Source organism: Podarcis erhardii, assembly GCF_964252035.2.
Source record: "Podarcis erhardii genome assembly, chromosome: 9".
NCBI classification, from domain to species: Eukaryota; Metazoa; Chordata; class Lepidosauria; order Squamata; family Lacertidae; genus Podarcis; species Podarcis erhardii.
This window is the reverse complement of record NC_138512.1, coordinates 29,452,369-29,477,773: the sequence shown is the minus strand read 5'-3', so window position 1 is coordinate 29,477,773 and position 25,405 is coordinate 29,452,369. Positions and strand designations below refer to the sequence as shown.

General features: G+C 38.9%; 1 protein-coding gene across 7 annotated transcripts in view; it reads left to right on the top strand.

Moving 5' to 3' along the window:
• STOX2 (storkhead box 2) overlaps positions 1-15,399 on the top strand; it is a 128,125-nt gene extending 112,726 nt beyond the window's left edge. For 4 of the 7 annotated variants that reach the window (XM_081875689.1, XM_081875692.1, XM_081875690.1 and 1 more), the window contains exons 3-4: positions 1,295-3,566; positions 9,691-15,399. In XM_081875689.1, the coding sequence (XP_081731815.1) occupies positions 1,295-3,566; positions 9,691-9,886 (2,468 nt within the window). In that variant the 3' untranslated portion in view covers positions 9,887-15,399. The remainder of the gene's footprint in view (positions 1-1,294; positions 3,567-9,690) is intronic. The other 3 variants (XR_014160032.1, XR_014160033.1, XR_014160034.1) reach the window with 3 other exon arrangements.
• The last annotated feature ends 10,006 nt before the right edge of the window (positions 15,400-25,405 follow it).

Below are 25,405 nucleotides of genomic sequence, written 5' to 3'. Positions count from 1 at the left end.
TGGGATGGCTGCAGCGCATGCCTTAGGATGTGTGGTGAAACAAGCTTGATTTGTTGTTGTAAGATTATTTTGGAATCCTGGTTTTAGTGGGCTTCGCCCTCCCATTCCCATTACTTTCCAAATCAATAGTGTATTCTATATCCATTCTATATCCATTATGTCTTCTTTGGTAACTAATGGTTTCTTCATGCCTTGTAAGTTTGCTTTAAAAAGTTAACATGTGCCTTTAATAGCATAGAAATTTACTGTATTTACTCAAATGTAATGCGCACCTTTTTTGGCCAAATTACGTTGTGAAAATTAGGGTGCGCATTAGATTTGATGGCCATTTATATTTGCCAGCAAAAACTTTTTTGGTTTCAGGGTTTTGAAATTTGAGGTGTGCATTAGATTTGATGGCGCATTAGATTGATGTAAATACAGTAATTTGGGTAGCATCTTATGTTGCAGCTGCACAGTTTATTTTGCTGCATATTCAGCCATATGGGATGGAAAAGAACAATCTCTTTAAGATACTTTGTTTGTCATCTTCATACTGAATATTCACTGTGAAGCTATTTTATTTGTCTAGCTTTTGCATAAAGCCTCCACGGTTTCTCTAGTCAACCTGTTGCGTTTCTGAATTGGTCTTACAGTTAGCTTTACCTCAAGTTCAAAATCTAATGCCATCTGTGTATTGTGTGAAAAATTTGACATAATCTGACTTTCTCCTGATATTGAAACGACACTTTCTTTTAGATTGAATTCTGCACCTTCAGTTTTCTTAAGATAATAGTTTGCGATATAATCAGGGAAATGTTGATCTGCTTCTTTAAGGTGTATTTCCCTCCCCATGGGCATTTGTTATTAATTTTCTGATATGATTTCTTTATTTAAATACATGTGCAGATACCAAAAACAGCATATTTATTCTTGCCTTGTTTTTGCGTTATATGCAATAACTTGGCTAATTAGGATTTAAATATTTATCAAGGTAAGTGGTGTGTGAGAGAAGAATCCACAATATTTAATAAAGATTTTTAGTTTGGGGCTTGGTGTGGAGGTGTAACTTTGAACCTTAAGGTTTGCCAACACTTTGAAAATAAATAAGGGGATTTTTTCACATTCTGCTAGTGCTTTCCCTTTTTAGTTAATAATTTAGAGACCTCAAGTGCAAGAGATAGGTTAAAAGCAAACATGCTGGAGGATGCTTGACCAAGTTTTGCTTGCTCAGCAGAAACTATCATATCAAGGATCTGCATACTTTGGGAAGGGTTAAAAGGAACTCATAAATACATTTTGCTGTTGTTTTCAGGTGTTCCAACGCCAAGTCCAGAAATCCTTCGTCATACCTTAAACATGCTGGTACGGGAGAGAAAAATATACCCAACACCAGATGGCTACTTCATTGTGACCCCACAGACTTATTTTATAACACCATCCCTTATTAGAACTAACAGTAAATGGTACCATCTGGATGAGAGGATACCTGACAGGTCTCAGTGTACCTCTCCACAGCAAGGAACTATAACGCCTTCCACCTCGGGCTGCGTCAGAGACCGGACATTACCCAAAAACCACTGCGACTCCTGCCATTGTTGTAGAGAAGACATGCACAGCATGCATGCCTCCACTCTGCAGAGGAAATCGGCAAAAGACTGCAAGGACTCCTACTGCCCCCCTTCCATGTGCCAGGTGCCACCCACTGAAAAAAGTAAAAGTACTGTAAATTTTTCGTATAAAACAGAGACACTTACAAAGCCTAAGGATGGAGAAAAGCAGTCTAAGAAATTTGGGCTAAAATTGTTTCGACTAAGCTTCAAAAAGGACAAGACAAAACAGCTGGCCAACTTTTCTGCCCAGTTTCCTCCAGAAGAATGGCCTTTGAGGGATGAAGATACCCCTACCACTATACCTAGGGAGGTAGAGATGGAGATTATTAGGCGTATTAACCCAGATCTAACTGTGGAAAATGTCATGAGGCACACTGCACTAATGAAGAAACTTGAAGAAGAAAAAGCTCAACGAAGCAAAGCTGGATCTTCAGCTCACCATAGTGGGAGAAGCAAAAAGAGTAGAAGTCATAGGAAGTCTCATGGGAAATCTCGGTCACATAGCAAAACTCGGGTCTCTAAAGGGGATCCTTCAGAGGGCTCCCATTTGGACGTTCCGGGTGAAAGAGAGTATGATTTCTATGATCCCCTCACAAGGTCCCCACGCGAAGGCTGTTTCATAATAGAACACAAGAGGGACAATTTCATTATGCATAGCAGCCCTAACGTTCTTGAATCTCACTTTCCTATGACACCTGAATGGGATGTATCTGGTGAACTAGCCAAAAGGAGAACTGAAATGCCTTTTCCTGAACCTTCAAGGGGAAGCTCCCATTCTAAGGTCCATCGAAGCCACAGCCATACGCAGGACCGAAGATCAAGGAATGAGAGGTCTAATAAAGCCAAGGAGCGGTCTCGATCGATGGATAACTCCAAAGGACCTCTGGGTGCTCCTTCTTTAGGTACACCTGAAGACATAGCTGAAGCTTGCAGTCAAGATGACCAAACAACCAGCCAAACGTACATTGACGATAGCACCTTAAGGCCTTCTCAATCACTCAGTCATCAAAGGGCTCTTATGTCATCTGCAAACTACAAAGAAGTAGTTAAACCTGAAAAGACTGGTGGCAATGCAGAAACTCCCATTTCCTGTAGCCTCTTGGAACAAAGCAAGCCAGCCGAGAATTTGCCCCCGTATAATGAGCTCAACTCCTGTACAACGAAATCAGCAATTGATGATTATTTTCAGTGTAACACTTCTAGTGAAACTGTACTTACTGCTCCTTCACCTTTGGGGAAAAATAAAGAAGACCACGACACAGTGATTTTGACAGAAAGCGTTAAAAAAGTGTCTCCTTCTGAGAGGCAGTCTCAGCACATAGCCAGAGAGCCTGGGGTGCACAAAGAGGAGTCACCTAAAGGGCCAAACAGCAGCGGTGGACCAGTTGCAACTAGCCAAACCCCCGAAGTGATTGCAAATGGCCGACTGGTTCAACACCACAACACGGAATCTAGTAGCCTTGATAAGAGGAAAGAAATATTTAGTAAAGACACACTTTTTAAGCCTCTCCACAGTACTCTCTCTGTGAACAGTTTTCACAAGCCTAGTGTGCCACTACTAAAACCTCATCAAAAGACACCTTCTGATGCATTGCCAGGCAGATGTGACAAACTCGAGCAAGCTATGGTGACCTCAGTAACACAAGTCATACCTGTTTCACAGAGACAGCAAGAAACAGCCGGAAACCAAGAGGCATCCTTTGACTATTACAACGTATCAGATGATGACGATTCTGATGAAGGGACCAATAAGAACGCTGAAGAAGAAAAGAACCGGGATGATGTGGGCACTATGCAGTGGCTTCTTGAGCGGGAAAAAGAAAGAGACCTGCAAAGGAAGTTTGAGAAGAATCTGACTCTCCTTGCTCCAAAGGAAACGGAAAACAGCAACAACCAGAGAGCCACACATTCAGCAAGACTGGACAGCATGGACAGCAGCAGCATCACCGTTGATAGTGGGTTCAATTCGCCACGGTAAGATCTTAACATTCATTTACCAAAACCTGTAATATTTTAATCTTAAATTATCATGTCCTACATACGCATTAAGTATTACGAGGCTGGGCTATTATTCAATGATAGCATTTTATAGCAGGTTTTCTTTGCTAACTTTATGCTGGCTGGTTGGTTACTCTTCCCAAGTCCGGCAGCCACCAGACATTTGTGAGGTTGTTTACACAACTGGGGATAATTGTGATTATTTCAGAGGATGACTAGGTCAGTATTATTCTGCTAAATAATCAACCTTTAAGCTCACAAAGTTAACCAAACTCTTTCTGAATGAACTCCGTCACCGTACCGTCAAGTGGTAAAGGAAGCTTTTATCAGCCGAAAAGGGAGAGCATGAACCCAACAGAGCCAAGCTCTGCTTATACTTTTCCTTAAGCTTTGGCAAAAATGGATGTGATACAGATACTCAAACATGGTGCAGCTGTGTGGTGAAATTCTTGCCTATATGGATTATCTGCCTAGGTTTATACACTCGAGCATAGAAGGGATCCTATAGGATTGCAGAGTCAAGTAATTCTTTGTTTTATTGCAATGAATAGTGAACCCTACCAGTCTCTGCACACTTCTGGTAATGATTGCAATAGTCTTTATATTATCAGTTATCCTGAAATGAAGACGAAAGTAGTGAGCAACCAATGTTGGAAGGACAACTCATTGGGAAGAATGCCTGTGGAGCCCACAGTTGCTTCCTCTAGCAGTGCTAGACTAGACTTGTGTCCTCTGAGGCCAGAGAGCAGGAGGAAAAGAGAGCATGATCTCAACAAGATCAGGTTCCTCCCACACTGTTTCTTAATCTAAGGCAAGAAGTTGTACAGATAGTCAGATCTGGTGATCAGACTGTAGGCTGTGACATTTTTCCTACGTGGAAATGATCTTCTGTCGGAGATTTGTCATGCATGAAATAGCACTGTTAGCTTGATCTTGGTGCTCTTTGGCTCTGGAAAGAGAGCTTGCTTTCCTCACAGCTGCTTCTTGCTGTTAACTCAGGGAGCCTGTGCCTAGAAGGTTCGATTCCTGTGCCGGAGGCTCTAATTACGGGTTTCTCTGAGCTTCTGTAGACCTTGCTGTTGTCTTTGTTTTCTGGTCAGCTCCCACAGAGCTCTGTTGTTGTTTCTCAAATTGCCCTATTTTCTACTGGGTTTGTAGCTCTTGGAGACCAGACAAAGACGAGGATGGTATTATTGCACGTGTTTTGTTAAAAGTAAATTGCTTCTATCAAACTACCTGCATCTTATACTGTTGCACAAGGCCTGAGGAAAAGAAGCAAAGCTTTCTGTCTGGTGATGGCTGCCTTTTCCAGGGTGTGTGTGGAGGTGCAATTTTATTTGACTATTTCAACCAAGGCTTTTTTTAAAAAATGTCAGTTTTATGGACATGCTATTCATATCATTATGAATGTAAAAGGCAGGCTTTTGTTTCTGTCCTGCAGGTTCTGTAATCTAATCTCTCTGCCTCTGTAGCTCAGAGGGAGAGCATTTACCTCGCAGGCAGAAGATCTTAGGTTCAGTCCTTAGCATCTCCAGGTTGAGCTGGGAGCATCTCCTGTCTGAAACCCTGGATAGCCACTGCCAGTCAGTGTCAGCAAAACTGTCACAGATGGTTCAGTATTCCAACTCAATATCAGGCAGTTTCCTGTATTGCTTCTCTCATAGACAGAACCTTTTTCACCCCTTCTTTTTATTTTATTTATTCTTCACTGGCTCAGGGAAGAACTTAGTGAGTGTTTTCCAAATCTCCGTGCATTACTACCCTGCAAAATGCCACGCAACAGGATTTTCAAAGTAACGGTTGGGGTGGAATTCTTTGCACTTTCCCTCTGTATGTGTGGGACAGGGGTTTTAGTCTGTTAATGACTAAGGTTCTCTTCAGATTATTTTCCATGGATTAGACAGAGTGCATTCCTTGCTCTTAAATATAATCCATAATTTACTGTAACAACAAAATCAGCAAACTATGGTTAGTAAGTGCCCTCAAAACCAGGATTGGAAACCATGGCTTGAAGTGGATTTCTGATGCTGGATTGGAGAACAGGCCTATCTTGCCAGTTCACAAGTCACACAGCTAAGCAGGTAACTGAAAGAGAAGCTTCAGAGGAAAAAAACCAGGATTTGGAGAAACACCTGAATTGAGACAGTTCAGATTAATACCTCTGGAAGAACTACATATATGTATGTGGATTTAAATTTCTTCTGCAGTTTTCTACATTTCCCTCCATATAGCACTGTAGTTAACTATCCATTTGTATAGTTTCATATACATTTTATGAGCAATTAGCACCAGCAATTAACAAAAGTTACAATCTAATTTTGCTGCAGACGAAAACCAGAAAATACAGTGGTACCTCAGTTTTCGAGTGCCTTGGAAGCTGAACATTTTGATTTTCGAACACCGAAAACCTGGAAGTAATTGCTTCCATTTTCGAATGCACTTCGGATGTCAAATGGCTTCCACTGCGCTCCCCCCCCCCCCCATTTTCTCCATTGACTTGGCAGCCAGCCCTTTGTGCCTAGTTGTCGAACATTTCGGATGTCGAACAGTCTTCCAGAACGGATTACATTCAACAACTGAGGTACCACTGTATTTACACTACTGGTGCATCTTAACATTTTTTTATCTGTTACTTAAGCAGTTTCTTCATATAAAAAGCTATATTGCATTCACTCAAAAGTAAACATAATTTGTTCCTATTTTGAAAGAATGGACAGTTGGCCTAGGACATGAACCCATCTGTCCATCTAGAACATCTAGGCTAATATTGTCAAGGAACTGGGATGGAAGGGAGGAATAAGCATGTTTTCTCTACTTCCTTCCAATCTTCCAGGTTGCTACCACATGGTTTTTTAGATTTTTATATTTCACTCCCTTTCAGTGAGTGATTATTACATTGGCTTGAGGTAATATAAGAAGGTAATTCACAGGGAACAACCAAGCTGGGTGTTACAGCCTTTTGTGACCCTTATAACATGCTATATGTTTTAACTTTGAGAGAAAGAAGTGGAAAGGATCAAAACAGCTGGTGTGGAAGATATCTAAGGAGAAGATAGCAAATACCTTTAATTTAATTTGTAATATTAATGTATTGGGTTAAATATATATATATAACTTTTTTTACTTCCTTGAAGTTTGTGTTTGAGAAATTTTATATGAAAATTGTTAAGGCCAATGGCAATAACAATAACATTGCTGCTGGTAATTAATAAAGTGCTCTACATGCGGTTGGTTACCCTTGAAAAGTGTTCTGAAACTGCAACTGCTGCAAAATGCTGTAGCCAGGTTGCTGACAGGTGCTCGATATTTTGATTCTGTCATGCCAGTTTTGTATGATCTGTACACTGTTTACTGGTGTGTTTCTGGCCCCATTCAAGGTGCTGGTGTTGACCTTTTGGGCACTGATTACCTTGAGAACTGCCTTTTTCTGCTCATTTCTTCCCGACATTGCCAGTCATTTATGCGAAGCCCTACTCTACATCCTTCAATCCCAGGAAGCAGGACTAGCATTAAATACGATTTGGGCCTTTTCTCTCCTGTGCAACACATGTCGAATGCCAGCTTAGATGTGTTAGGTCCACACTATATTGTATTTGTGGCTGGTAAAAATATTAATTAATTTAAAAGATTGTTCTCTCTTTGCTGGTTTATCTTTGTCTTAATTTTAGTGGGATTTTAATTCTTGCTATTCTTGTTATTTATTTTTACATTACACCAGTATTTATTTTACTGGGGATTTTATATATTTTGTTCTTTGAGTTTATTTGGAAATTAAGTGAGGTATAAATTTTTTTTAGAGTTCTACAATCAACAACTCTGTTCAGCAACATTTGGTGGTGATGGTACTGTGAGCTCCTACCAATAGTCCATAATGCCATATCTCCCCTATATATTCATTGAGAAGTGTGCCTTGGGTGTTCATTCTTACGGTTTTATTACCGATGTGATATTTCCACCATGATCACTCTCTAGTTGAAATGCCACTGCAGAATGATGGCATTTCAGGAATTGGCTGGCTATAACGGTCTATTTGTGGCAGAGCAATTGGGTTATCTGGGAAAGATTTACCATCGGCTGAACAATATGGCTTCATAGGAGATATTAATGGCCTAATATGAACTTGGAATTGAGGTAGGAATTGATTAGTTTGATTATTTAATTTCTATGCTGCTTAATATACTAAAAATATCTCTTAGGTGGCATGCAGAAAACTGAAGCAACAACAGACAACTTAAAATATTTCAAAAATACACAGTTACGTACAAAAATGTTACATTAATGCAAATATATACATACAGTGGAACCTTGGTTCTCGAACTTAATCCATTCCGGAAGTCCATTTGACTCCTGAAATGTTCGGGAATCAAGACACGGCTTCTGATTGGCACAGGTGCCCTGGAAACAATAGCCGACAGCTGCATTGGATGCCCGGCTTCCGAAAAACGTTCGGAAACCGGAACACTTGCTTCCGGGTTTTCAGCGTTCGGGAGCTGATTTCTTTGTCATCTAAGCCATTTGGGAACCAAGGTTCCACTGTATATAAATCAATATCAGTTCATTTGCCTTTTAACTCACCCTTCCTCTCAGCGTCTGGGTTCTCACCCAGGGTCTAAACAAACACTCAATTCACCCACAACAAGAAGAGCTCATGGAAATAGCACCCTAATCTTTCACTCTAGACTTGCTTTTTATGGGCAGGCCCAAGGCCCACTTCCTCAGGCTGCACACAGCGGTGTCCCATTGAGCTGCACTCTCTACACCAATTTCTAGGTACAGCAGATTTGTTGGGTTCCCCAGGGGGGTCTAGAGGATGGGAAGAGGGAGTCCCTCCACTCACAGCTTTTTCTTCACACTATGAAAAAGAAAAGAGCCACTGCTATTCTTAACATAAACATGAATGATACTTAACTATAACTGACAAAAGTGAATGTTGCTTTACACAGAAGGAAAAAAGGGAGGGTAACAGAAGGGAAAAGTAAAGAAATTCAGAAGCAAACTTACTACAATTGTCTTGTAGGTTCATGCATGCACATCATTTTTCTTTGCCCCCGCCCTGGGAGTGCCAAGCATCACTTGCTGTACCTGTAGTTACTACCTGCTGTCTACTACAGACGATGTTTTTGATATACAAAGGAATATTGGTAACATGCCTAGGCCCACACATATTTTAGGCAAGGATAAGGTCAGTCTTTTGCCATGGTTGCATGATAAAATTATGGAAAAGGTGTCATGCTGACAGCATGATATATATTAGAAATTATTTTTAAAGGCTTTTCAGATTTATCCTGAAATGTCCTGTATGCTACATAAGGAGCAGTAAGTGCCTGTGCTCAGTGGAGCCTGTGATACAGCAGTAAATCTTATATCTTAGTTCAGTCATGCAGCCACACGTCTGGTCCAGGGCAACCCTGTTCTTGAGTGCACCAGTCTGGAATGGAAAGGTGCTACATTTCACCTGCAATAGGGATATATTGTTTGCTTCACTTGAACAACAATTGACAATATCTGCACCTTGACATGGGCTCAGTATTAAGGACTTATTAAATCTTGCGTAAAGTATTGAAATTATTAATTATAACATATACTAATATTCAGTGTTGAAGAATTTTGATCATGAGTTCAGAGTTCATAACATGGCTTGGCTTAGCACATCACAAGAGTTAAAAAGACAGAGGATGCGAAAAGCAACTGTGAGCTCTTCTCCAGGAGTCTGCATGTTTACACAGCTCTGATAAGCTATAATTTGACTTTCTGTGATGTGGAAGCATCTGAACCCAGAATTTTGGTTTGTCAGTCAACAACAAACTTGGCTGGAGTCTGGCTAGAGATCCTGGTTTTTTTAAGAAGGAAACAAACCATAATCGGACATCACACTAAGCTGTTCTTTTTTACCCACTGATGTCAAGGCAAGAGAGAAGTAGGAGTGATTGGGCTTGTGCACAGTATGGTTTATTAAACTAGGGTCCTTGGCTTACTGTTAAAATGCAAAAGTAGGAATTTCTTTATATAACCTTCTGTGTTACCTTTTCTTGCAGGCAAGTAGACGGATATATGTACAACTGTTATATGTGTGTTTGTTTCCCCCCCCTTCTCTCTCTAGTACTCGTGAGAGCTTAGCTTCCAACACGTCAAGCATTGTTGAAAGCAACAGGCGCCAGAACCCAGCTCTCAGTCCTGCACATGGTGGTGCAGGTCCAGTGTTCAGCTTCCGCGCAACTGCTGACCCGCCAACAAGCGAAACTGAAAAACTGCAGAAACCTGCTAATTGCCTGCAAGCTTCTGTTACAAGTGTTTGATAGTGCTTCTGCCTCAGATCTTCTGTCTCATCCTATACAGCAAAGTTTACGACGCTGGGACTGATGTTTACGTCTTTTGGAGGGGGGGAAAACCAGGCATCTCAACCGCACAGTTTTTGTGTCTACCTAAACTGTGTTGCTACATAGGCTAGGGACAACAAAGAAATCTTTATTTCAAGGTATTGCTTTTCACATTTTGCGGCTCTGTAGCAAGAGAATAGCAGTAGGGATAATATGTACACTTTTGCTTCACTTAATCGTAACTGAGCACATATATGAAAGTCTAGACACTGTAAGTGTAATCTGCATTTTCAATGTCATGCAGTTGCCAACTTCATTTTAAAATGCCACAGATATGTGATGCCCCCTACCACTGGTTAAACTATTTGCCACAGAGATGGTTCTTTTCCTTTATAAACTGAGCCTTTGTTGAAAGTAAACAGCTAAGGGTCACCTTGAGGGAAAACAATGCGAAATGAGTCTAGGAAAGACCTCAGCTCTACCTGTGAATTATTTATACATCTGTCATTTTCACTGTGAGTCTTCATGACATGATCTTGCAAGAATCCATAGCAAAAGTAAGTCAAAAGAGGTCGTGTTTTTGGGAAGAGGTGGGAAATAATGGAGATGTTATCTATTTTTACTTTGATTTTTTTAAAGTATGAGATGTTTCCCTAAAACTTATTTCTTAATTTCCCCTAGTTGAAAGCAGGGATATAAGACTTTAAATTGAAGGTGAGGAAGGAGAAACCTAACTTTGATTGAGGCACATCACTAAGTGATAGAAGAGGTAACAGGTGTTTTTTGTTTTTAAAAATATAAAAGGCAAGTAAAGTGATCACTTTTTTAATGTGTCACTCCAGTTGTTACCCCAAATTATTAATATGATTATTATTATCAAAGTAATTTGGAAGAAGAAGAAGAAGAAGAAGAAGAAGAAGAAGAAGAAGAAGAAGAAGAAGAAGAAGAAGAAGAAAGTTCTTTGTGATACAAATGATGAATTATGGCCTGAAGGGTTGATTTCTTTCTATGGAAGGACATATTATATTTTTATTTTATGTAGCTTTTAGAGTGCCTAAATTAGGCTATTGAAACTAGCATACACTGTAGAGAAAAGATTTAGAGACTAATAAACTTCAGGCCTTTTATTGAATTACATTTCTTTGTGAGTAAACATTGTATGGAAATACTTAGTTTAAAAATAATCATGAGTTTTAAATGTGTCCAGGTGGATCGCTGATGAAGAGAGAAATTATTTGTTTGATCTGAGAAAATGAGATATTCATTGATGTACTCAAAAGCTTGCTAAGTTTTTCATCAACAAAGGTTAGTTCAATAAAAGACATCGCGTTACCTCTTTTGTGAGTCTCACAAAGTTGATAGCAGAAGTTCTGTATCCACAGGTTTATTATATCTAATGTGTATGTCCTGAAATTGCTAATCCAAAGTAATCTATTTTTTAAGAAAAGTATTCTAGATTAATGTTTAGAGAGACCTGCAATTTCAAGAGTAAACTTGAAAAGCATAAAGGGCCAAATTCTGCTGTCTGTTATTTATGCAACCCAGTACTGCATAAATTTTGTTTTCAAACAATCATAATGGTGGTACAAGTAGAATAATAAAATACAATAAGAAAGATCAGAAGCAGTGTAAATTGTTGTATGGATTAACATTTACACTTATCTGTCTTTTGTTGATACCCAGGTGATATAACCAAGCATACCATTAAAGACGGTATTTTCATCAGGTACTGGTGATGATTTGTATAACCTGTTCAAGCTTCACTTATGTTCTGTGTTGTCTTCTGAAAGTGCACTCTTACCTTAAACAGTTTTAAACAGCTTTCAGGTGCTTATTAAATAGCTTTACAAACACTGGGCACAATTGGTTTCAGTTTACACCAGGGTAAATCAGTCCATTGCAAATCCAGGGCACCCTGGTACATATGCAGGGACTCAGATGTGTGTTTAGTATTGAACAAACTGGAGCTCTTCCTTTAACTTTAGTGTTAGGAAATGCTCCATACATGAAATCCCATTGTGCACACTGAGCCTTCTGGGTCCTGTGAAGCTTTGAGTTGTAGCCCTGCTATCTGGAACAACCAGTGAAGGATCAGGCCTAGATACTTGCTTTATTATCATGTATACATTCTATTTGCTACAAGTAGTGAGATGGCTCAGTGCATATAATGGAGATTATTATGCTGCTTGGTTGGTTAGTTACTTGGCCTCCTGCCTTATAAATACCTTTGAAGCTATGGTATAATAACCTAGAAATGCATTGCCTGACAAATCTCATTCCTTACATAGGTAACTCTGGGAATATTTAATACATGCAGATTCCAGAGTTATTAGGTTTTGGGCAGGAAATTGCTATAACACTATACAGTAGCAATGTGTGGGGTGGTTTTTTGGAGATATGCTCTGATATTTATAGTATGCATCAATTCACTACAATTGCTGGAATGATATCAGAATTCATAACTGAAAGTAAAAATTAAAATGTTGTATAAAAATGTGAATGAGGAAGATATTACCATGTATGGGAAATATGCTTCCATTAGTTAAGATTATTGAAATGGATACATTAAGCAGTTATACAAAAGACATCATTCCAGTGTTTTAACAATAAATTCTCCCTTGGCTGGCATTTAAAGGTCCCCAAAGACGAGCTTTTAAAAGGTCCTGTTAATATTGGCATGGCTATTGGCCAATAATATGTTTGTGGCATTTTATTAGCGTTAAAGTGACTCTCGGAACATGTTATATAAATGAAACTTACATAAAGAAACATTCTTAATGTGCATTCTTTTCAAAAAGAAATATAAAGAAAGTCCATTTTGAGATTATCGACATATACTCACAGGAGTGGAGCTTGAGTGTTTTTGTCACTGTTATCCTGTGATGAAATCATGATCATGGTTGATCATCTATCATCCTTCTAATGTATCAACTTAAAGGTTTACAGAACCAGAATGCGTTGAATCTCTATGTTGTGTTCAACTTTAAAGGGTCAACACAAATCTGTCGGCATTTTGCACACTTGATATGTATTATTATAATACAACATGTTACTTTTATGGTAAAATTCTTTTTTACACATATAACTACCTCCATGAATTTGATGAAATGCAGCAACATGTCTTTTTTTTAAAAGGGTATTGTTAAGAGCGACGTTTAAAACTTTATGAAGAAATAGGCCATGACGTTCTCTTGTGTGTCGGTGCTTGCATATGAAGTCATTTTTCATTGCCATGATTTCCTGTTACTGTATTCAATTGGCTTTTGGCTTTAGTAGTACAAGATTTTATACAAGGGTCATAGAATCGTTTAGATAAACAAAGGGGAGGGGGGCTCAAATTTGTCCTTTGTCTTTCCATTTCTGCTGAAGTTTCTACCTGGTAGAAAGTCTAGTGTTGCTTGTACTTTAGAAGCCTGTTAAATATATACAGTATATGGAATATGATTGGCAGTTTGGGGCTTAGCAGAAGACACACCGGGTATTTTACTGCCTCCATTTAAACTCTTTGGGCCCTATTCTGCCTTCATTTATGGCAACATATCATGCCAGAGTTTAGCTTAAATCTTTGCATTATCTGCCTCCCAAGTGGGCCACTGGCGTAATACGCTCTCAGTTTTCTCAATCATGCACATCTTGGGGGTTGAATACTATAGAGCCCAATATTTTTCACAATGAAATAAATAGTCTGAGATCCTGATATTAGTGTTAATAATAACAGAACCACCAAATAAGCCGTAGGAGTGTTTTTCCTTTAAACATACAGTAAAAAGAGCGAGGAACAGTTAAGAAAGTATCTTCAGAAGCATCCTTTGCGAGGGTGGGGGTGACAAAAATAAGCGCATTGAATGACAGCTGCCCTTCAAGGCTATGATTTCTCTATAAATGTGTTAGGTATATTTTTAGGGTGTTATTCAGCTAAATCCATGCCATTATCACTCACACAGAAATACAAAACAAGATTGGAGGAGCGTATTGTTAGAACCTTTTAACTAGTTAAAAAATACTGGCTTTATTGTAGTCAGGGCTGTGAATGTTCTGTACCTGAAAAAAAAACCACCCAATTCTACAGCAAAGTAATCCAGATTCTGTACCAAGAAGAGCCATCTCCTGAGAAATAAATATGTTTTCCCTGCATCAGCTACCTATAGAAGAAGGAGAGGGAGGGAAACACACATAGGATTGAAGCCACAAACATCCCAACCACTGGTAGTCGTGTGCAGAGCCATTCTAAAAAATTTTAGATTTCCCCTTGTATATTTTTGAGCCTCTGTTTGTAGAGATTCGTGGGATGCTGACTCTCGTGCAGGACCCAGATTCCAGTACACACATGTGTGGTACTGTCATGGACACACAGAATAAATATAGTCCTGATTGTAATAGGCAGGTTAGCATAAATAGCTGTGTGGTTTAAAAGCATTCTTGCCTTCAGTAAATCACCAGCCATATTTGTCAATTGGAAGAAGTAGCAATTATTTCCCTCACCACTTTCCGGGGGGTGGGGGGGAGTTTTGTTATAAAGAGCAGTTCATAAAAGATTGGCAATGCACTGCTACTGTACTTTTTCCTGAAAATCTCAAGCATTTTGCAAACTTAACTAGTAGAAATAAACTCCATTGCAGTCAAATGACTTGTTTCCAAGTCAATGTAGCCAGGTTCCAAACCCTCTCAAATACAGGGTTTCCCTCATTCTACTTGTTTGACTGCCTAGTAACAATGAACATTTGTTTAATATTTAAAATAAGTTCAGCGTTAACATTACGAAGTTAGTTTTTAAGCTGTCTAAGAAAAGAAACCGTTTTGGAGCCTTGAAGTGGCCCTTACTACAGTGCCAAAATATTTTAACTTCCAGCAACATAGCCATTCTCACTAGTGAAAAAGAACTAAAATTACTACACACGAGAGAAATACTATAATACTTATTTTGAACAAGCCTTTTCCAAATGTGAAATCACTGAGTTCAGTAAATACTGCTGAGGTCAGACTGCTGTAGTTTATATTCCTCTCTGCTCCTCCATAGGATATTTCCAACTAATTTCATTAACTTAAATAAATCACTTTTAAGTTATAATCCTACAGATAATCATCCCAAACTAGTTAATTTGATTTATACCCCTCTGCTTCCAAAATGTAATACTCCTCTTTACCCATTAGACAATCAAGGCATACTTTCCGTTGCCTAACAGGTGACCATCGCAGTATCACTTTGAGAGAGAGCACACACAGAAACCAGTTGCTAAGTGCAGGTTTGTCCTCTCTTGCAGCTGTCTTTCGAGCTTTCTCTGCTGGGTTTGGGCAATGGGATGAAATAAAAATATAATGAGATGTCACAGCCATGCTAGTCTTTTGCAGCATAAGTGAAGAGTGTTCTGGTACCTTAAAAACTAATAAATGTATTGTGGCATCAGCTTTCGTGGCCCACAGTCCACTTCATGCACATTCCACAGAGCAGCTGTTAGTATTTAAGGAGCCACAACACTGTTTTTTTTATTCTAGTTCCACCTTCGCTTTCATTCATGTGAAATTAGCAGAAAATACTTAAGCCTCTGTGTTTTAAATTCGTTTCAATATTTCAGTTTTAAGAACATGTCATGAAAATGGTCCCAGATCAGCCCAACGGGGTGTGTGCATAGAGGTGTTTTGTGACATGGATTCACAAAATATAGCATGAGAGGGATTGATTATCTGTTAAACTAATACAGTGGTGCCTCGCAAGACGAAATTAATTCGTTCCGCGAGTTGCTTCGTCTTGCGATTTTTTTGTCTTGCGGAGCACGGATTCCCCGGGTATTAACAGTTTTACGAAAAAGGAAGCAAACTCGCAAGACGTTTTCGTCTTGCGAAGCAAGCCCATAGGGAAATTCGTCTTGCGAAGCACCTCGAAAAACAGAAAACCCTTTCGTCTAGCGAGTTTTTCGTCTTGCGAGGCATTCGTCTTGCAGGGCACCACTGTATGTTGTACAGCAGGCCTGTCGCTTACAATATTACAGTCTGCCTTGGATCTGCAAGGACATGGGGCTCAAATCTAAAGTGCCTGATAGGCTCAATACATGACTGCTGGTCCATCATTGTTCTGTTGGGGGTGAGTTAGATGGCTTGTTCTATACTATGGCCACAGCCTAAGTGGGACTATGATGGAAGCATTTGTAAGTATCCCATAGTTCATAGAAAATACGGTGACAGTTCCAGCATCATATGACTGAGAGGCAGAGGCCGTGTTAACCACTTTAGAAAAGTTTAAAATAACAGTAGCCTATGCAGCATATACAGTTAGTGGACAAGAATAGTTAATGATATGAGAGAAGTTGTTTTGGTCCACCTAACAGTGGCAGAAGCAAAGTACTTCTGTTGGGAGATGGTTCCCAGGTCACAGTTTATCATAGAGCCATTGTGTATCATATTCTGCAACTGCCAGACTCCTATCATGCCAAGTATATGATGCACAAACACAAACTCACCAGAGTGCCTCCACTTTGAGTTGTTCTGCATCATAAAAGTACCCTAAGAAACATTAAGCAAACTGTTCTTTTCTCATTGACAAACTCTCTCACACACACTCCTTGATGCTATTCCATAATGATTCACAACAATACTGTGATTAGAGGTTATAGACAGTTTAAAATACATCAGACACCCACCTGTGAGCATGAAAGATAGGGCCCGTTGAATAATTGGCACAGATGTTAACTTCTGTATGAACAGGAGACTTAGATTTAAAGGGATCATAATTCAGCAGGTAACCTGTGAGTGACTGAATGTGGTTGTTGCTTTAGGTTTAAATGAGTTAATAAATGCAAGTGGGACTTACTGTATGCTAGAAGGGAGTTTTGCAACCAAGACTGCCTTGTATAAATGTGTTTGCACTGAAAAAAAAATTTAAAATTACTTGGTCTCTGGTTGCTGTAAAGGTCATCCGAACTGGATGTTCTGTTTATATTGTATAGTATTTCATATGAAATAATACAGTTCATGAAATGTCTTCCCTTAACGTTACTGATTTATAACAGCACATTTGTGACATGGTTTTTATTGTGTCAGTGTACCATATTGTAAATGATGATAACTTGTCATGCTTAGTATAATAACTTAAAAGAAAAAAAAGGACAGGGATTTTTGTAAGTCTATATTTGAAAGTCCCTCCATATGGTAATATTGTGTTCATGTTGTTTATGTAGTGTTGTGTGAAATATCCATTTTGGATTGTGTTACTTTTTAAAATATTAAATAACATTTGGTTATATGTTACGTTTTCAAGTCTTTTTTATTTTGTTTTGCAAATGCCACTGATGTGAGGAAAACGTGTATGCTAGTTGCGTTTTGTGTTTTCAGTCCATTTTATCATGTTCATGTTATACTTTTTCTGTGTTAGAAACTAAAATGATTTTTGAGCATATGAAGCTGCCTTATAACATCCAATCACTGAGCCATCCAAACATCCACAAGTATGCTGGGGGGTAGTTGAGGCTTGTGGGGGAAGATCACCTCCGTAGAGTTTTGTTTTTACTTCTGCAAACCTTGGTGTCCCGTCCCCCCCACCATGCTGATACCTCACTTTTGTTTCTTCTTGGACCCATTTTGACTCCCATGTAGCTAGTACTCATCAACAGAGTTCATCATTAGAAGGAGTGATTAGTTAAATTTTGCTTACTACCACACACCCTGAGAAGGCTAATCAAGTCATAGAGTTGGATTATACCTCAAAGGTCAGTTAGTCCAATCTCCTGCTGAGGGAATAAATAAAACATTTGTAATAGGTGACCATTTAGCCTCTGCTGAGATACCTCAATAATATATTCTGTGAATTTCCTTCGGGGAGGGGGAGGAATACAAATAAATATTCTGAAAATGTTTGGTTTAAGAGAAGAGGTAAACTTACAAATGAACTTGTGCACGAGAAGCTTGGAAATTGGTTATAGGCCTAACTAATAACCTGTACACAAATGTTTATTTACATCTTGTCTTTAAAGATGCAAATTCTAACCAAGGTGACTTACAAGTAAAATGAAAACAACAATAATAAATTCACAAGACAGTATTGTTGCATACATCAGGACTGTTCCCACACAGCAGTTGGTGACATGATATTGGGTACCTTGAACTGACTCTGAGGGTTTTTGTTTTTGTTTATATATTCTGCAGTCACACATATTACGCCTGATTCCAACTTAGCCTCCATAACCCCACAGTTTCCCTAGGCCTTCTAACCCATATGCTATGTGGGTTGAGGAAACATTGAAATTTGGGTCAATGCTCTGTAATAGGGCATGTGCTTTTTATATTTTGAAATCTTAATTTGATAACAAACCTCTATCATAGCTTATCTTAAGCTGCAGAGCACATCATCTGGGATGGATGTAAAAAAGATTTGAAATTACTGTTATTCTAGAATACCGACTGAGTGTTTAAGCTCAATGATGTGTTTGTTTGTTTTTCTACCTCTCTTTGGAGATATTCTGTTCCCTTTTTCTTTTGTGTTGACTTCTTAACAGGCTGCTTCCAGTAATGAAAAAATACTGGACTGGGATGGAATGTGATCCACTCATCACATTTGGCAGCTGATGCTGTCATTCATTTGAACCCAGTCTTTGTCAGTAAGTAAAATCTAGCAATGTGCTTGGATGGATGGATGGACTTAGTATCGAATTGGACCCTACTGTTGTAGGTACTGGGTGCACTTGACACAACTTTCTATATTTACAGGAATTAACCTTTGTGACCTATAACCTTAGAACAAAAACAGTGACACTCTTTTCACTGTGTACAGACACCATTTTGTGATGGACACTCTGTTTATCTTCAGAGATTTGCAGGTAAGGAATCCCTTTCCCTCAAGTATGTGATATCTTTATGAAACTACAAAATATCAAAAAACAAACATCCTGTTTGTCATTAATAACAACACGTTTTAGCTTTGGGTTTTATAAAATATCATTATAGAGCACAATGTTTTCCCAAACTTGTTTATTTCCCTTATGGGTGACTTATCTCGTTAGCTTTAGTTGAGTCATGTATTTCTTCCTCTCATATTTCATGCCATGAAGATGTGGCTTCTGTTAAATCACTTCATTGAGTTATTCTAGCTCTGTGTTGCCCAAACACATTATCTATTCAATGAGAGACAACTAATACCCTTGTCAGCGCAAGGTTTGTTATGACTCCTTTTGTAAACTGTGGGGTCCCATATGGATGTAGGAGCCATTTTGGAGAGCTACCACCATGCAGCTCTTAGGGCTGCCCTTCTACCTACCTTTACTAACTGCCACCACATAGAACAGTCTTGCCCTGAGGGAAACAGGAAAGAAGTAGATAAGCACCTTCAAAACAAAAACAGTTGCCTTTTTTGTTTGATTGATGCTTACTGTTTTTATAATTTTATGTAAACTGCTTTGTGAGGTGGACCTGAAAAGTGCTTTAAGGGAGGAGAACAGCAGGGAGGGGCAACAGGAACCTCAGCAGTATGAAGAAAAATTATGGTTTTAGCTACATTGGTAAAATTAGGTGGGAAATGATCTCGCCTCAAAAGTTGCAATGAGGGAAGCTGAAGAGAATGCATTCAAAGTGAGCATTTCATTCACCTCCATTTGAATCTGGGTAGCAGGAGGACAGTTGAGAGTAACAGAAAAACGGGGGGGGGGGGGGGCTTACCTAAAACAGCCTGAATTGCATTGGGTGGAAGGGAACATGTTCCAAAGGGATACACAGCAGACAATGGTCCATAAAAGGACAAAATAGTTATGTTAAAAGGGCAACAGTTTAAAGTTTGAATAAATGCGGGAACTTAACCAAGAAGGGATTACAGATGTGTGTGTAAGTGGAAAAATTATGTGAGTGAAAGTGTATTGAGAGCAGTGTGTCTATTAAAGAAAAGGAGCAGCTAGTAATTTAGAAAGTTAGAAGAATAAACTCAGTTAAAGAACACATTCTGCAGTTCCATTGTTCTGTGTACTGAAAGTATGTTCACATATTTCCTTCACAAAGGCCCTCCCACATTTCCAATAACATTTGAGTGCCATATGTATACTCATACATGAGTATATCCTCCGCATACTCATGTTTATACCAGGTCCAGTAAACATTATGCATCCATTTCTTCTTAACAGTGAATAGATGCCTTAGTTGAGCCTAGACATGTAGGCCCCATTTTCACATTCAAGAGGAGATTGCTTAAGCCCAAGGCTCACTCATATGCTCTGCAATTTGTGCAGCCTAACATGTTGAGGCACTGTGTGAACCAGCCCCAAATCCATCTCAATATGCATTAAATATAAAGAATTGGAAGACATAACTTGGATGAGTGATGTTATCACTGGCTTCACTCAATTGCTCTTAATGCCTCTTTTCCAAACTTCAAATAGTCCGGCTTTCCCCCTTCATGTATAATCACTGCTTTCCAACCAAGTTGAAACTCCCACCCCCCACCCCCCGTTTTAAGTATGCCTGGTTTTCTATATGTTAGAAAGTAAATTATGCTCTTGCTTGCCCTTGACCAAATATTACCATACCTGATACTCTTGGTTCTTCATAGAATATACTGATGCCCAAATTTCCTTAGGAAATCCGAAAATGACTTGACTTAAAGTTTGCTTTTATGTCCTTCTTGTTCAGGGAGCTAATATAATATCTTGGATATGAAAGTGTGTGTCTGTAGTTCAGGCTTCCTCAACCTCAGCCCCCCAGATGTTTTGAGACTACAATTCCCATCATCCCTGACCACTGGTCCTGCTTGCTAGGGATTATGGGAGTTGTAGGCCAAAAACACCTGGAGAGCCAAGGTTGAGGAAGCCTGCTCTAGTTCCTTAAAAATAAACTGCTGAAACCAGACAGTGGTCATTCTTGAACTGTTATAAGCAGCCAGTCAGAGTCCACTTCCCTGTTATATCTCATATTGGCAGTGCTTCCAGTCTCTTCATGTTGTTATCCTCTCCCCCTCTCTAAAAGCATGTTGGTGCCAATAGAATAATAACTACAGTACTTTAGAGTATTGCTTTTCAGACTGCTTTTATCAAAGAGAGAAACCTTTCTTTGTGTGTTAACTTTAAATGTATTTGAATTTTAAATATAGAAGGGTAGGCCTAAGTAAGGCCAGAAGAGGGAGCTCTGAGGTTAAAAAAAAAAGGGAAGTAGAGCTATATAATAAGCAAGGAAATTCTCATCTTGTCTCTGAGCATTAGCCTGACATACATACATACATACATACATACATACATATATGTAAGCAATATGTTGTTGTTGTTTTCAGGACCTAATGCAGTTTTCATTACCAAAAGCAGGGTGCCCTCAAGCATCCCCCTTGTGTTTACCAATGCCCCCCTCCTGTTTTTTTTATTTTTAAATAAGGTGGGGTTTGAAGGTTTCTTCTGATTCTTTGATGGGGAGGAGAGTTACACACAAACCTACCATTCAGCTTTATTGTGAGGGGGGAAATGGATAACAATGTTCACTACCCTGTTTTTTACAATTGGGGATGTGCAGATATACTTTTAGAATTTGATTATAAAATGAGCACAGTGTCTACGATTCTATTTAAAACAGAGCAAAGCCTTTGCCGCTACCCCAACCCCCCCGCTGCTGCACTCAAGCATTTTCAACTTGTTCATTTCATACAGCTGTAGAGCTAATACACGCCATGGAAAGGAAATGGCAAAAGATTCAAAATTTAATTGTACTGTAAAGACTTAGGTTAACTTAAGTTATTTCTCATTTTCCACCTTTATGTCCTTGTTTGACAAAACAAAAAACAAACAAAAAACAACCACAGCTATCATTCATTAAGCTGATGAATAATCAGAATAACCCTCCAACACTGTTGACAATACAGTATCTTTTCTATTAAGTAGGGTAGCCAACCAGAAAGAAAAAAACCAAAAGCGGGGGGGTGTGGTGTGGAATCCGCATTTGATCTCTGGGCAAGGCGCCAGAATTATTTGTGTAGATGCTGCAAATATTGGCAGATCGCTTCCAAAAAATAGAAGAAAAGTTGCAGAGGGATCTTTACATTATTAGTGTGCATGCTTCACCTACACGCATACTAAGCTAGATGAACAGCAAGCTGTTTTACATGCCAGCTCATGCAAGACTGCAGCAGGGGACATGTGCGGTTCTTCTGTGGTCACACTTCATAGGCTATATTGTACTGAGAGAGGTTGGGAATCGGAAGCAGGTGACAGAGAAACACAGTAGCATGGAAGTGGCAATTGCTCTGACACCCACTTTTCTGGATATGCTCAGACAAGCTAAGCCTACCATAACTGCCAAGACCAGAATTAACAGACAGCTTTTGCTACTCCTTCTACCTCCTTGTACAGTGCTCTGAAATTTGCCAGACTCTGCCTCTAAACTTGCCCTAAACTCTGGCTCCTGGCCACACCCATGTAGCAGTAAGTTTTAAATCAAAACTTGGTAACCAATTTTTAATATTTCTTGTAAACCACTTACAGGTTTTATAACAATCAAGCAGTGTATAAATTATAAAGGGGAAGGAAAAACCCTACCACTGAGGGTCAAAGTAGAAGTGATGCTAAATGTATCTTTACACTTCAGATGCCTGATTTTTTAATAATTCAAATAGCAGCTCAGATTTTTTTTTGGGGGGGGGTCTCATCATCATCATTATCATAGCAAGGAGGAAGAGTTTTTCCTCCCCTGCAGTGATTCGGATGAAAATCACTTCATTTTTCATGGGAGGACCCTTCCTCCTCCCATTAGCCTAATGGAAGATACCCTTCTGGTGCAAATAGTAGCTTCAGAGAAACCAATTTTATTTCATCAGGAGTGCAGCAGGAAAGGAAAGTGTTAAACCCCCCACACCTGCTGTGATTATGATACTGGGTGTTTTTTTTATTTAAAAAAATGTATGTTAAATGTTTTTCTTGGCCCAGATAAGTGGGCCAAGCTGGTTGCCTTGATTTCACAATTAGACCAAGTTGTTTAGTGCTTTTTTGTAAACATATTGTATTTGCAATAATGCGTAATATAAAGATCTTGCTGCTTTTTTATATTAGTCTATTGTTTACCAGTATTCCAAACATCACTCACTGTTTCTTTAAACCCTGCCCCCATTCCTACCCTATCTATACGTTAAAAAAACACATCAAATTGTGCTATGTACACATTAGAATGTTGCAGTGCACATCTCTGACTTTAAGAAAAAAAGATTAACATCAATCACTACAAAAGACCCAAAAATACTGAGTGGTTCAATCATTCCTCTTAAGGTCATTCAACATGAAGAATAGCTACTTCTCTGTTTCCATTATGAATGACTGATATCTTTGGGGTGCATGTTAGTGAGGTATCATGCTGTATCTATTTACACAACCCCCCACCCATTAAACTGGGAACATATTGAAAACTCTGTCCCACCACAATTACTGTGGAAAAGGCTCAGCATCAGTCAATAAAGGCACTTCTTTTCTATACAGATACAATAATGGTTCAGTTCAAAACTCTATCCCTTCTGGTGCAAACCAGGATAATTCAGCTGTTATGAATGGAGTGTTATGCTAAATTGGCGTTGTATATATAGAAAACAAAAGGTGCCATTCTGTGCTCTCACTTACTTGGGTGTAAGCCCTGTTGAACTTAGAGGCTTTCTCCTGAGTAAACATATATAGGATGGCACAAATGTATTCAAGTTTGAAGAAGATGAAAGGCAAAGCATACCAAAAAAAATGTTCACAAGAACACAAAGGACTTCTGTACTGTTTGCATATCTTAGTGCTTCCTTTTTGCGTATCTTCTTGAAAAATTGACTTGCAATTCAGTAATTTTTGTGATGGCTTTGAAATATTATTATTATTATTATTATTATTATTATTATTATTATTATTATTATTAGTGGTGAGGCATGGAGAGTGCTCCAAAGAATTCAAAGTGCCTGGTCTATTAATGAATGACACAGACTTTTAAACAATAGATGCTTGTTCCCCAGCTACTGCAAATGCTTAGAAAGAACTATATTGCCTTGTATACTCAATAGCTTGGTAACAAAAGACTGTTTTTCTTTTACTTATTTTTCTTTCAAATGGATTTGATGGTTCACTTGAACTTTAAAAAATTGCATAAAGGTTTACCAGTTACTGCAGAACTCTTCTGTCAGGGTTAATATCTGTGTCTATGTGACAGAGACATGCAGAGGCTCGTGCATAGTTGTAATCCTGTTTAAAGAAGCCAAAGCTATGAAGAATTTTGAATATTTAATCTTTGAAAATTTAATTTTACATAGAATTTTTCAAAAGTTGCTTTTAACATTCACACTGGTGTTTCAAGCTGTTAAGGGAATTTTTTCTCTTGCAATTATGGTGAGCGAATGCACTCTTATCTCTTTAAAAGAGAGGAAGGGCTTGGCATCTCTCCCTTTTCTAGACAGTAAAACCTCAATTATCTGAATGACCTTAATGCAAGGAAATGCTAATCACACATGGTTGCTCTGGCATTAGGTTAAGTTGGAAACACATTATAAATTTGGTTACCTGACTTCCAAAGAATAGGGACTCTTTATTTTATTTCCCACTGGAAATATTTTAAAGAAAGCTAAAGCTAAATAAAATCATACCGATCTGCAGCATTAGCACAGAACAGGAATGAAGAAGTGACTTGTGACATTTGTGAGGTACCGGTAACTTCCATGCCAGGATAGAAAACTAGCACCTGGAACTTTTATCTGAAGCTGAGTGGCATTGCCATTAAGTTCTGGTAAAACCAAGGAGCCTTTGTCTGATCTAAATGTTTACCATTACAGTGCCAAATGCCAAAGTCTTCAGCTTAAAGCAGAAATGCAGGGAAGGCCATAGACAAGTAAAGCATCATTGGTTTTGGAACAAATGCTTGGTGCCTATGGAGAAGGGCTTATGGCTCAAGTGGTAGATCTCTGGATAATTTGAGGTACATCAGCAAAGCTTTCTTGTTCCTAGCTGATCAACAGTAACAAAAATTAAGCATTAAATGGGGTGGTGACCCAATGGGGAGGGTAGTAGTAAACCATGGATCTCTTTTGTGGAAGGACTCTAAGGTCAGTTCAGTTCTGGTCCTACGCTGAGCTCAGAGTCTTTTGTACCAGGCTCAGGTTGATGGATCTTGATTTAAAGGTGGGGGATACAAGTGGAGTAGATCCTTCGAGCCTGAATTGTGCCCACACCCACCTTAAGGGATAGCCTAAGTGGGGGTGGCTGTCTAGTCAGCAAATGGAGCTTTCCATATACCTGCTACATGTAGATAAATGCAAAACCAGGAAGACTTCTAGGACCAAAATGGCTAGATTTTGTGTAGACCTTTTAGTCTTAAGCATGTGCTTGTTTCACCTAGACGCTGGTTAGGGACCTGGAGACGAATACCATCGAAAATGTTCCTTCTTTCCCTCATTGGTAGTGCATGCCCCAGAACTAGGAGCTTACATAATGTTTCTTAGTGCCTATAAACGTGAGAAGCTGGATTTGATGCTTTAGAAATGCATATGTATAATCTTCCCCCAGACAGCATTCTGTTAATACTGCTATTCAAATG